Source organism: Battus philenor, unplaced genomic scaffold, assembly GCF_028537555.1.
Source record: "Battus philenor isolate CCGP_79_NKW_IND1 unplaced genomic scaffold, ilBatPhil1.0.hap1 SCAF_18, whole genome shotgun sequence".
NCBI classification, from domain to species: domain Eukaryota; kingdom Metazoa; phylum Arthropoda; class Insecta; order Lepidoptera; family Papilionidae; genus Battus; species Battus philenor.
The window spans coordinates 2,753,434-2,768,658 of record NW_027181680.1 but is presented as its reverse complement, the minus strand read 5'-3'; the positions used below and the strand labels follow the sequence as shown (position 1 = coordinate 2,768,658).

Here is a 15,225-nt window from a genome sequence, read left to right as displayed (position 1 = left end):
AAAATCCAGAAAATTATGTATATTATGGCACTTGTATATAAATAACATTTAACATTAAAATTGTTTTTTACATTTCGGCAGTATAAAGTTACGCAAACATGTTTTTTTATCATTCCATTTAGACCTTTTAAACGCAAACGATATTATATAATCGGAAAATTTATATTATTTTCGTGTGGTAACATCTGTGAATATTTAGCCAGTGAGATGACATTAACGAGATATTTTCAGTAAAATTAACTTTGATATTAGATGAGATATTATTACATCAATGATAAACGTTGACGTTAAAAAGGTCTTTCGATAAACAGGCAACGGTTTTCAGTTTGCATCGCATATTAAGTTCTCGCAGTGTAACTGTGAATTTAAACCAAATTGACAGTTGAAGTCGTCCTTACAGTGTCTATACAATATAAAACTAATAAAAAAACTAGATATTGTAAAGGAGGACAATTCTTACAATACCCAAATACTGGTGCTATTCTAGTGTTAAAATCGCACGGTAATTTAATTTACATAAAATACAGTGACGAGTATCTTAAACCCGATAATCGATTCGGTCAATCGAAAAGGACGCAAGTCGATTCAGCGATGTTGATCGAAGGAAGTGCCCCGTGTGATTCCATCGCCGTTACGAATGTGTGTCGTTTTCGCGTGTTCCATTTGTAAAATACATACATTCACCATAAATACACTGCCATATCATCCTGCTAACATATATAGGTACATTCATAAAGCTTCTTGCGCATTATTATGAAACTCTCTGCTTCTAGTCGGCGAATCGTTATTTATCGTAGGAAAAATTCTATTTTTAAAAAGTTCTATGTATTTCATCAGAAGTAATGATGGTTATATTACTGAACGTATCAAATTGGAAATAATTGATATCGATTAATTATAAATGCTCCGAAATATCGATTTGCCGAAGCGAGAGGAGTTGCAGTAATCCTGCGCATTACCAAAATGCGAGGGTTCACTAAATCAATGCCGTCACGCAAGTCTGTTGCGATCACAACTAATGCGTCCATACTCTATACAAAAACCATTTAAAAAGCATATACACCTATCGAACCGAGTACAATAGTATAATACACAAAATTGGCTCACTAAAAATACAAGCGTATGAAATCCTACGTATCTACATTCGGTTGGAACTAAAGGGGACAAGAGAATAATTATAATAACTAAAGAAAAACATCAACTAAAACGTTAACAAAATACCACTTTCTCTATGGAAAATAAATAATTTACAAATTAGATACACGTTTTAAGAGCTACCTACTAATAGTCACTTCGTCGCCGTTAGTGTTAACTAAATTAATTTTTGAACGGACCGGGCCAAGCGAGTTCGAGACCTCAGGGGTCAGTGCCGTCAGATCCCCGCGGGGGACCCCAACCCGCTTGACCCCGTACCTCGTAGCCTACGTAGCCTGCCGCCCGCCGCACAATACCTTACCTATTCCGAAACCAACAAACCTACATTACTCAGTCATATATTTTCAGTCAATTTCTTATGAAATTAATCACCCAAACCATCCAACTAAGTACAAAACCTTCCTATTCCTGTTCGTATCAACTAATCTGGAGCAACTCCGACGTCTTACCATAAAAGTGAATTAAAACTTGTATTTCTTAATACAAACAATCACGACGGGGAACAAGTAATTGGGTACTATAAGGCGTCAAGAATTTCTGTATAAAATATCTGAAGTTCATATCGAAACGACCACAGATTATAACGACCCTAAATATGTAAGATGATCGAAAGAAATCGTTTTCGAGGATATACTCCTTGTTGTTACGGACAGGAATCCTAGTCTAACACGGTTCCACCTTACCCAACGATATCTAGATAGACACATTTCACATAAATCCATTCGATTAAATTTATCATTTACTTTATCAATATCATCTACGTTAATAATTTCATGATAAGTAACAGTAACTAAGACAATTGGAATCTTGCCGATAAACCTACGTTTTAAAGCGAACTAGGAATATAAATTGAGATAGATAATTTCAGTAGCTTTGGTAGAATAATATCATTTTGTTATTGTTATACGTTGCGACTGCTACGTCTGCCGTCCGGTGTGATTTTTCACTTGAGTATTTTGTAACATTCGTATAGTAATAACACTCGAAGCGATCTCGGCCACTATAGTAGCGGCGAGTCACTGGCGCGCCGTTTTTTGTTTCACTAAGAGAATTATCCAAATCGCGCATCACATTCTATGCGACGACAGAAAATAGTGTTCCTCCGGAACAGAGTGCTACGTTCTTTATTGGTTTGATGCGTACAAAAATTAAACAAATTTTCACGATCAAATGATATATGACAATAGAACGGTAGAACTGAAAGGAGCGGACGGGGGTCGCTCGGTCACCGACGGACAGGGAATGCGGATGTCGCGTAAGAGTGGAACGGTGACGGTTCTATTGTGCGAGCGCGACGGCAGCGCCTACTGCGAGCAGGCTCACGCGCGACCGACCGCCTCCTGCGCGGTCGCCGACCGAAAAAACTCCACGTCAGTACTGGACACGGTGGACATTGTTGACATCGTGGATTCGTCCCAGCTCATCTCCGTCGTCGTTGTCGTTCCGTTCTCGTGTTTTCTCCGCCCTTTCGGATGCCTTTGCTTCTTCTTCGGGTCGTTCGCTTTCTTGTGCTTTCGCTTGTGCCTCTGGTTTTGCTTCTGCACCCGTCGCTGGCAGTTCCTGTGGAAGGGCGGCGGGCGTTTCAGCTTGCCGCGGTGGCGGCGCGGCGGGCACTGAGCCAGCCGCGTGCCGTCCCACCGCTTCGTCAACGTCAGCGCGTACCCGGACAAGTTGCCCAGCGGCCTGCTCACAGGGATCTGTGTCCGCCTCGACTTCCCCCGGTTGTCCAGCGCGAGGAACGTCTTCTTTCCCGCTCTAATCCGCGAGTACGTGTTATAGTTGTTCTCCTCTATATGCTCTTCGAACACGCAGTCGTCCGAGAGATCCTTCTGGAACAAAAAAAGCAAGAGTTAATACAGACTTAGACAATTTTAATAGATTTTTGAAATCAAACTATCAATGTATATTTAACAAATCTTGAATTAGCATTGAGATGTTTTTCAACGAAAGCTCGTTCTTATATATTTAATTATTTGATATTTGAAAGAAGTCTTCACTTCTGGTCTTCACTTTGGTAATTAGGAACAACGATAGATGCAGATGTTGATTCTTTTATCAAAAAAAATTCTAATTAAGTATTTCATTAACAATATCACAGATTTTTAAATCTGTTTGGCTCTATATGAACTTCGATTTATCTTCGACATAGCTTTGTACGACAACGTTGTGACGACGACTTAAAAACTTTTTTTTTTTTTAAATTGAGAAGTATTATTAATAACTTTTATGACAGATATTATAAATATAGCGAGTTCGTTAACATTAACTACAATATGAATTATAACAGTTGTTAAGTCAGCAAGCTTTCAATGCTGCCTTTCTAAACGTCTTGTAACCAATATCTACGGGTTGTTTCAATAGTGCCATTCGTGTTTCTTGGCCACCGGTTCGCTGTATTCAGCGGCTAACAGGTAGCATACATCAACTTGTACTGGTGCAGACAATTTCAAAGTTTAAATTGGTGTTCTTGGAGCCTGTTTTCTTCCGTAAAATCCGCCAGTTGATGTCTCAAGTATTATAAATACAAAATATATCGTTGTTGGATACACTTAGAACTAGCTTCACTTATATAGCTTCAGTTGCGTTTCGCTGAACGATTTTTTTTAGACATATAGTTATATGCTATAACATTGTGAGATCTTGGAAGGATCAAGAATCATCACATCGTGTTATAATTGCTAAAATGCTCCTACTTACTCTATATAGCGGTGATGAAAAGTTGGTGAAATGATTACGTCATTATCATCACATTAGCCGATAGCCGCCAAATGCAAGGCGTAAGCTTCCCCAAAAGATCATCTTGATGACCGGTCTTTCGTTTATGATTACGTGATAATATTTAAACAAATGCATAGAATCACAAATAAGCTGATAAATATACCGCAATGTATAAAGAAGTTCTTTGACCAACGTGTGTTGCCGATCCGAGATGTGATCGCTTACGACGGGACTCATTAGAAAGCTCGAGGTTACCCAGAGAGCAATGGGGAATGAAATGAGCAAGTCCGAAGATGAGCCTTAGTCACTGATATAGTTCGAGCAATTGCTCGTAAGTGGCAGTAGACGGGACACATTGCTCATGCAACCAACCGCCATTGATGTTGACAGGTTCTTGAATGTCAACTACGACAGGTAGATGCGCTGTGGGTAGGCAGGCTTCCCTTTTTTTTATGGTCCCTGCTATTGGGGACCTATCGTTCCCCTATTTCGTATTTGGGAAAAAGACTTTTCATTTCTAATAATTTATTCATATATTTTTTCAGGCTTCCATAGGCTTCCCTTAAGGTGGACAGGCGTTAAGTCTAGATCAGTTATCACGACGATTTTTGTGGGAGTGCTGTGCGTTACAGTGGGCGTCAGTCGGCTAGCATGATGATGATGATGAACGTGTCGGTGATCAAAATAAAAACACACTTGTCCTCATTTTATTTCTGATAGCCGTGAAAGTTAAATAGACCCGGAAAGATTTATGGAAATGCGTACGCACTTATCTCAATACAAAAATGTCTTAGACATAGGCTGAATTTGTGCAAAATAAATTCAGTTATACCCTAATGATGCTTAAACTGTTCAGTTAGTCTGATCACGACGCATTAAATTCAATCTAAGACAGTTTATCGGACGATGGCTGTGGGTGAGCTCAATCGGCTCTCTGATTTATGATGTTAGTAATTTGTGATATCGGAAGCCTCGGGTTAACCAGAGGTGGTTCGATTTATGCTCAACGCCGAGTCCGGCCCACGCCTCGGAATCGCTTCGCTTTGATTCATCGCGATTTCGATCATTTAATCATTCTGTATCTTTATTATTCTTCTTCCACTTCCGATGGAATATATGCATTTTAGATTTTAATGATACAGAGATTGTGATCTAATTCGAAAGGTATTTTTGGTAGTTAAAATTCCGACAATCATTATTGTACTAACTTAATCATACCATAGTTTTTTAAAACAATATCCAGGGTAGCATTAGCCGCATCAGTTAAACATCAACATAATATTGAAGCCATTATTTGCTTTTGTATCAAGAACATTAAAAGCAGTATTATTAACTCAATATTTATTATGTATATGTACAGCACATTCGACAGTAAAAAGTTTTAAAATTTTTTACACCTATTTCAAATCAACACTTTATAGTGGTCACGCTAAAATATGTTAAAAGAACATATATATGAAATTCAACAGTCACATAACATCTGGCAGTACAGTTTACAGGCAAAGATAATAAACAATAATTAATTTCAATATATAGTAATTTGAAATTTGAAAATAATTTTTTTACTATGTTATCATTGATTTGTTTATTATTTCTGTAATTATTTGTAATTGGATTGAGTAGTATATATATTTTGACATCAAATAAGCTATATATTCATCTCTTTAAATATTTTATATCCATAAGCAATAACTTTGCAAAGTCAATTATAAGTAAAACTTTGGTGAGTTTCAGTTTTTAGACTGTCCTATCGGCTATAAATAATAAGCCGAAGAGAAAAATAAAATCCAGGATAGCATAAGTTGCATCTGTTGAATAACCTACTCTTTTTTACAAATATTTCTATAAACAAATTACTGAACATACTATTTAATTTCGAATCAAAGACTTTAATAGAAATCAGTATTAACTCTGTGTTTTCTAGATAAGATCATTATTCCAATTCCAAAGCAACCAATCACGCTCTTGTCACCAATACATAAATAACAAAGATCCATACAGTCAAAGGACGCATCTAGAAATGCGCATACATTAAACCTTAAACGGCGACTCGTAAAATTAAAACACACTTTTATTTCTCCGCCACATATTGTGTTACTCGAGGAGTAAACAATTGTTCTAGCTCTGGATTGTGTTACAGAATGATTATCATTATTTTACTTTTACGCGGGTGATATAAAGTCGAACTGCGCTCGGAAGGTAGACAAAGTCAGACATGTGAGGTAGACGTTACCACCCATAGAGCCATCTCGCGGAATATTGTGCAATTTCATTATTAATGATAGTTGCTAAGGCAGACGGAACATTATCGATAAAGTGGTGTTATGTAACTTACACAATGTGTTTATAGCTTAAATACATTTCTTTACGACACATAAGGCGGTTTTTAACAACATCTATCTTTTTTCAAGATTACACCCATATTTTAGATGATAGTCAAAAATAGGCAAGAAAGAGTGCACAGGCCTTATGAAAATTCACAAAATTAGTGAATGCTGTGTCAAAAAGTATAAGACTAAAATGATAATGGACTGGTTACGTATTGAGATAAAAGATAAATGGCCACAGTCCATCAATATATGGGAACCTGGAGGCAGGAATATAACAAGGTAAAGGTACAAACTCCACAGACGGTTATCTGTTGACCATAAGACAGGACACCATTGTGGACACGCTTGGCACAAAACAGGGGCGAATATATAAAACAAAATTTATCAAACTCTCCGATATAAAAATAATATATAGGCTAAATAAATGACTAAAAAAACATTAAATTGTAATAAATAAAAAAATCGACATTGATTTCCGTAAATCGAAAATTAAAAATAAATTTGACATTGTCATTTGTTTACATATATGCTTTGTCGATATGTACACGTTAACTATGTTTGTCTCGAATAATTAAAAAATATTAGTATCGTGTAATAAAAATAAAAATAGCACCGTCTGTTGTATTTTTTACTATTATCTATGTATCAGGAGAATCGGAAAGTAATGTCGCTTTCTTAAGTTTAATTCACACGACTACATTTTTAACAAGTTTTTATTTATTTTCAACAATATATTCAACTTCGTTATCCTTTTGCCATTTAGTAAATAAATTTTTAATGCAGGTGCGGGAGGGATAAATATCACTCTGTTACTCTGTAAAATATGTCGACATTACGTTTGGGTCACCCTTATATATATAATCTAGCGTGTACAGTAAGTAGTATTAAATAAAATTGAATTGCAGTGTGAAAGGGGCTTTAGTATTAGCCAGTGCAATTTCTTTAGCGTTCAGCGAACACCGTTGCTCCGGGCATTTTGATCTAAAATTAATAATATCTCTATTAAAACTACACCAGCATTTAGCCGGCATTACCTTAAACGGCATAGGATAGTATATGTCGATAATTAAATTGAGTTATTAGATTATAACTTTTGATTTATTTACAACCATCGCAGTTTTTAACCTGCTAATGATTCTTTTATTTATTTATTCTTATTATTATCGTGCAGTGATAGTCCAACGGGAGAGGACTAATATTTCGTCGTGCAAAATATATAATTTACACTTTTTGCATTAATTATATAGAATTGCCACTGTTCACAACAAGTTTCCAGAGGATGCGCAGCAGTATCCTCTGCGTAAAATAACACCAAACTACGATCGCCAAACCACCTGCCAAGCGTGGTGATTTTGGTATAACTCCCATACATATATTTAGGGAAGACCAGTGTTTTGCAGTTGGTGTCTATAAAACGACGACAACGATATATATTTTTAGTTAATGTAGCTATACACATAAGTATGTATGTTTATAGTTCTATATATATATGTATATATATATATATATATATGTGTGTGTGTGTGTGTGGACGTATGAATGTATATATAAGCCATGTAATGTCTTCCAGTCAAAAAACAGGCACCAAAGTAAGTGAATTTAGGCCGTTATATATGCAGACCTCTTTCAGTTTAGTGGACAGTGTTTTGAAATGCCTTTTTCCACATGGTGTTTTCTAAACATGGAATTTTGTAAAATATATTCAATCTTAGCTAATCCCTAATCAGCAAAAGGAATATTCCTTTCTCCTAAATTTTAAGGCAGTGTATAGGTGTAAATCTTTTGTTTTAATGAACTTAAAAGTGATTACAAAAAAATGTTTTTACAGTAAAAAATATACCCAACAAATATCTAATGTTTGCCAACGTCTCGAAGAAGCAGGTGTTATATGTTAACTAATTAAGTAAAGATTGTTTCCGTCAAAATATTACAGGCGAGGTCGCTTATCTTATCACTTAACTATTAGACCCCACTTCGAAACAGCCGCAGGTCTATTTAGGAAAATCGGTTCATAAAGCCGGTGCGAGAATTACAGATAAAACATAGTGATTGATTCAATCGATTTAGTTATCGATAAAAATCGTATAATTATTATCGTATGTTTAGATTGTCGAGGATAAGCATTCTTTATTAATTATAATCAGATATGCAGTTAATTGAAATTCTTGATGGTTAATTAAGATTTATTATTTATTTATACACACGTGTGGTATACAAGAAATGTTTCTTTACACAGTCATTACTTTTCTCGACTTTCATTTTTTTAAATCGATTTTTTAAATCACATGCTAATTAACGTGTATCTTTCTGATATTATATAATATAAAACCTTTAAAAATATGGTCTTTGTAATCATTATTTGTTCATACAATTTGTAACAGTCGTTAAAAGATTTAACTAAATTATTGACGAGTTATTTCCTTGGTTTACTGTCTTCTGTTTTTCTCAAGGTATTGATAATAATTATTTACTGACAGTACGTTCACTTTTGTATATACAAAGGGAACATTTGGTATAATTCAGCTTAATAAATATTTTTATTTAATGAGAATCTATGTATGATACCCTTATAATACACTTTCGTATTATGTTACTAAATTATAATGTAATAAATTTAAATTCAGATGCTGTTGGGGTCTCAAAGTTCTGAAGTAGGGACTGGGAGGTGCAGTTCAGGATCTTCGCCTACAAGGTGGATAGACAACCTTGTAAAAGTCGGAAGGTGTTAGATACAAGCTAATTCCCACTGATCCTCCTGGATATTTAATGGAATCAGGCGTTACCTCGCGGAAGTCCATCTTAAGTAAGAAAAGGACCAATATTTAGCCACTCCCGCACATGCAGTGGTAGTCGTGCAATAAAGTGCACCGCCCGCCAGGCCGCTGATAAATACGTATGCGGCAAACAATGCGAATCACACAACCGCCACCGCCAAATTACTCAACACGTGTTTCACCCCTCCACGGGGCATCTTCAGGAATTATGTTACACCGATTAGTGCCAAACATAAAGTAAGGTAGATCCTCCTGGAGCTACCTTAAAGAGTACTGACAGAGACGGTGTAGGTAAGGTAGAGACCTTTCGTAAATAGGTCCCTGGGGACCCAGTCCCAAGGGCGGGTGTACTGTACCCAATGGTATAACCTTACAGTTGGAAATTAATGTTAGCGAGGTCATGTTCCTATTGCTAATCTAATATAGAGATTTATATACAGCAAAAAAAAACTTGTAAAAATCCTTTTGAATTATAGTATGAAGAAATTTATAAACCTTAGGAATGTATTAAAGATATTTTAAAAGTGGTAACAAAAATCCGTCTATTGACCGTGTGTTGTGATTTGATTTCTTCTCAAATCAGCGCGTTTCGATCTCTTGTACCTCAAAGTTGAGGGATGTCTTCATATAGGAGCTCAATACGTTTCTATCTTCTAACAAATTAACCATTTCATTCATTCACCGTACATATGATGACACTGTAAATTGGCCTAAGTATAATAACCTGAATAAATAAATGAATAGACCTTTTTATAATATTGTGATGTTGTTTATTGTAAACTTTCCTCTTTCCAATTACACGTGAATCGTACGAGGTCGATAATAAATAAGCGCATCTTACAAAAGCCCACATTGTATTGGTGGAAAGTTGCTTTAAATCAATATCAAAGTCTCGTAGTGTATAGATTTACAATCGCAAATATACAAGTCCCGACAATATGTAAATATCGATACTCGTAATGCTTACATAAATAACCAGGCGATAAATTCCCTGTCACATAGGTCAGGTGTGAACCTACCGGGGAGTCGATAATAAAGATATATTATCGATATTCTGCAGTAACATCGCATCACTAGCGGTCTATGGAGGTTATCGTTGCCGATCTTTATGCGTTAAAACAATCGATAGGAGACCGTTTGGTTGTGAAGTATACGGGTTAAGGAAATCGAAAGGCTATTTTGAGAACTTTGAGCGAAGCGAATTCACGGATCCGTCCGTTCTTCTATTCTCTAGGGTTGCCTCGAACGAGTTATTTTAATAAAAAAATATTATACAGGTTGTTTGATTATAGACGATCTAAACAGTTAAATGTGTAGCACATTTAATGTCAATTATTGTACGCAACCTATTCAAAACTCTATAGTTTCAGAAATAATTAATAGGAACAAAAAGTGTTTACTTGTATTATCTGTTCCTGCAGATATAGCCAGAAGTTTTAAACTTGTTGCGTTCCAAAAGAAAAAATGAAATAGTGTAGAGATCACTTTGTACAACGTAATTTGAAATAGATGTTAAAGTTTTATATAAGCTTATTAATCCCATTGCGAGGAGAAAATATAAGATTTCGAACATGTGACGAAGGATGAAAGATGTAGCATAAATAAAATGTGAAAATATGCCAAGAGAGTGGGAGACAGCGTGAAGAACGAAAGAAAGAAAAATGAAAGAAATTGTGAAGGACGAGAGAGGTAGAAAAATAAAAAAGTGAATGAAAACTTCCTGAAAAATATATTCCCGTCTCAAAAATATGGTAAGGATGCGAGAGGTCACAACACCTATCTTTTCTTAACTGACCTATAGTTGCCAAAAGGAATGCCACTAAATCATCTAAGCCAGGTTTAAGAGATTTCATGATAAGTGGAAATCTTTTAATTATTAAGTAATATCGTGAGCAAGTCCTCTCTTTAAAAGACTTGTGTCACAACGGGTAGTTGAAGGTAAATTTTACAAAACGACGTCTTATGAGATACATATCTTAAAATTTATCACCGATTCATAGATACGTAACCTAAAGGTTCATAGGCAATTTTCAAGATGTACAATCGCGTGAACAAAGCATGTCGTAACCTCACCATCAATGTTTATTCATTTACACTTTGTACTGTCAGAAGTTATTAGCCAAATTACAATAGAAAAAAATTAATTATTGTGAAATATTTCAGAGTGTTTACTTTATTTATTAATTAAATTAAGCTTACAAAAGATAAATATTGACAAATATTACCGCTTAAATTGTCAAACGCATGAAGTTTAAGGCGAACTCGAAACGCGCGAAGTTCAAATGGGTAATTACTGTAGTTATTAGATTTACTGAAATTATTTAAGTTTCTGCGCAATTTTTGTATTTTTAATAATAAGAATCTTCAATAAAGTATTAGATAACTTGTGAATGTGAAAAGCTATGATTAAAATCGGTAAAGTCGTTCTCAATTTATGACGTGATCAAGATAAAAAGGGATTTATTTATGTAAAGGGAATATATTTTATAACATTACTTTTTTAGAACATTTGTTCAACTGCCCACATTATTTCTGCACTAACTTGTATTGACTGGTATAGAATGCCGAAATGCATTAAGCCCGCCTTTACGAAATTTGTGAAAAGGGTGATTAAATAAATAAACAATATTTAAGAAAAGGACCAATATTTAGCCACTTTCGCACATGCTGTGGTAGTCGGGCAACAAAGTGCACCGCCCGCCAGCCCGCTGATAAATGCGTATACGGCAAACAATGCGAATCACACACCTGCCACCGCATGTGCGGAACTACTACTGCATGTGCGGCAGTGGCTAAATGTTGGTCCTTTCTTACTTAGGATGGACTTCCGCAAGGTAACGCCTGATTCCATTAAATAAAGAATATTTATTTGGAAACCTGGTACTAACGTTTATCATATATAAATAACAAAACAAATAAGTGTCCAGTTACAGATCTTCACAATTATATTACAAAATTAATAAGTGAATTTATTCAAACTTTTAGCTGTTTCCATGGACTTAAGATAAGCTACCACTTAAAAGAAAAGCCTGTTAAACCGTCGCACTGTACTAGCATATTAAAAGAAAAGTTGAATTTATCGCAAATTGTATTAAACTTCCTGTTCGCAACATGTAAGTATTTTATTCTTAATGATACCAATGTAAGTGTCATAACATAAAGCTAGTGACACTTGCAACACCGAATCAGTTTTAAAACGCGCCGCCTTCGTGTCAGTGTGCGACGTAGTGTCACACTCGCCGGGGACTCAAACCGATCCTCTCAAAACTCTAATATCGATTCAGCTAATAAGTCTTCAGAGAAAAGGTTCACACCGAAAACCGAATAGGTATCAATTAGTCAATAAAATACGTCAGGTGACGCGTCTGACGTAGACTTTTTAAAATTAATTTGTTAGCGGATTTTTGATCCAAGCCCTGAGCCCATACAAGCTTTAAAAACCGGAAAGACTAACAGCGTACAGGATAAATAGGGTATAGTATAGCAGAGACATGTGGAGATTGAACCTTGATTATTTTATGAGTAATTTCCACCAATAAAAAAGAGAACATGTTAGACCGGTATTTTATTGGCGGCACAAATTATACCTAAGAATCGATTTGATTAAGTTTGTTTACTTATTTACTTTATTGGAGATAGACAGTAACAAAAGGCAGTAAGAAAGTACAAACTTAGAAGCTTAGAAATATAAAATTAGTTACAGTTGTTACCTTATAACTATCTCACTGAGAACATATAATGATTTATAGTCAAATAATTAAAAAAAACAAGAATAAAAAAAAATTATAAATTAAATATGACCAATGTATACACATATACAATAACATCCCTAATATTAGGGAAACCGTAAAGTAATGATGTTTTTGTCGAAAAAAAAAAAAAAAAACTATTGCTTTTTACGGCTACGGCATTGAAAATTTGTATACTAGACGGCAAAAGGTTGTTGATAACGAAGGTGCATATATTGTTTATTAGAAATAAAAATATGTTAAAATATATTCATGTGAATTTAACTTACGAAAGCGATATTACTTTCCGATCCCATTTTCAGAGAGCTAAAAAGTTTTCAAAAAACTTTTGTGTGCTAAGAGTTCCAACACTGTGTTCGCCTTTGCCAATTTCAATTAAAAAAAATGTATTTTTTTTAAATATATTGATTTGCCATTTCTTTCGCCTATTCGCCTCATGTCAAAGGTATTCATAATTCGAACAGGTGGTAAACTAATTTTGACGCCAATAAGAGATGTAATCTATCCCATGTTGAAAGTTGAATTATTAAAATTAAATTTTAAACTTGTTTTAGATTCGAATATATCTATTAATAATAATTTTTAGACCTTTTGAATACGAGTGCGACGGATATTTTCAATGGCTTCAAACACAAATATTTATATTTCCCATAATGTAAATAATATTTAGATCATACGATACCGTGTCGTCACAATTGAGGTGCGTACACTAAATTGGAGACGGGTGTCTAATTTACGCGCTTCTCGCGTCATTTATGCAGCAATAAATACGTCAATTACACCGCCGAGTCCTGGACAGATTTACTGAACCCACATCTCGGATCTAGTGAAAAATATTGTCACAGATACATCTTGTTTTACCGACCTCGTCGCGTCGGATCAAAGGCAAGATATAGACATATAAACATTCAGACACGACATGAAACTTCAAACAATGGACTAAAACTTTCCACTTTTTTTGTTGGAATAGATTGGTTCTCTAGCCTAACTGAAATGAAACACTAGTGAGTAGAGTAAGCCAGATGTTCCATCCGGAATGTTTGTATTGACAATATCTGGCTATTTATGCACCCGCGAAGGTCAGAAATGGTTCCAACAATAATGCGGTTTATCGAAAGGCTTTTAGTTCAATGTGGTGATGTATGTCAACGCGATTTAGGACTGCCTGAGAGAGCCGGACCAAAGTTTGATCGGTTTTTGAAAATTAACATATATATCCTTTTTCCTTTTACATAAAAAAAAAAAATTTATCCAAATAGATTTGTAGGCGCTGATCGTGGTTTGCAAATTAAACATCCATTGCTGGCCAGATGCCTTCTCTAGAAATTTCCAATAAGACCGGTTGGAGGCAGCCTACTTCCAAGGCCTTACAACGAGTGTAACAAGCTCGTCTGCCCATTTATGAGTGGAGGTTCTACGCAGCCCTTGCCGGTCTGTGGTCTTCATTGTCGTTTATATATAAACGATTTGAATTTTTCTCAAATATTGTAAAATTTATAGTGATATTACCGAGTGTATTTAAATAAGAAAATGACAATCACTGTTATTGGAAGACAAGACTCTAAGATAATATTTTTTAATGTACATCAGTTTAATGAAACAAAATAAAGAAACAGTCGAAATATTCTTTCCTTTTTTTTTATCTGAATGTACACAAGTAAAAATTAATTAAATCTTTTATTTTAGGATATAAGATATATTTTTAGATGTTTTGTCCTGTCTTCAACTTTTTAACTCCTAATAAACATAACAAATGCTTCTTTTTTATTATGAAAACATGTCTATATTATTTACGACATCATATTAAATAATTAGTAACGATATTTATATAAAACTTCACGGGAATATCCCTATTAATCTGTCTAAAAAAATGTTTCTATTTAATCGGTTTATTACACGTGATATATTACCAGTATTTGTCTACATTCCTTTTTAAAATTTAATAAAAAAAGTGTTTATAGTTAGTATAACATTGATATTACTACACACGGTGATCGAAACGTAACTGTCAGAGAGAAAAAAAAAAACTTTCATCTATTTTTGTATTCAGCCAGTGGCAAGCATAAAAATCGTTGACGCATATAACAGTGGCTTTAAAAAGGTATAATTTTCCTCACGAGTTTTGAATGTAAAAAAAAAAAATTAAAAGCAGACGCCGGTCCCGCGATTTATATTTCCGAGAAATGACATACAAAGATCGATGTTGCATCGTTTCTTCCAGGTATCGATGTGCCTCTGTCAAAGTTCCCGCCAAAAAGGCCGTTTATCGGGTTCCCGGCATACCTTCACTGATCTAGCTGTCGTCTGTGAATCTAGTGTTAAGTTATGGCCGCACTGTTATTCGATATTTCGCCAATACGGATTCGATCTGAATGCGCCGAATTCTTCGCTTTTATTTATTCATTGTTTAATTGATGATTCCTATCTGCGGTCCGGTATTCGGAGAAGTTAGTCATGAAAATATTCTTTATGGTCCATTTTCTTTATGTTCTGGAAAGT

General features: G+C 34.9%; 1 protein-coding gene across 1 annotated transcript in view; it reads right to left on the bottom strand.

Annotated features, from left to right (window-relative positions):
- Window positions 1–1,702: 1,702 nt before the first annotated feature.
- The window catches only part of bnl (branchless), a 210,542-nt gene continuing 197,019 nt past the window's right edge, over window positions 1,703–15,225 (bottom strand). The window contains exon 3 of the mRNA XM_068763403.1: window positions 1,703–2,984. Coding sequence (XP_068619504.1) covers window positions 2,475–2,984 — 510 coding nt within the window. The 3' untranslated portion in view covers window positions 1,703–2,474. The remainder of the gene's footprint in view (window positions 2,985–15,225) is intronic.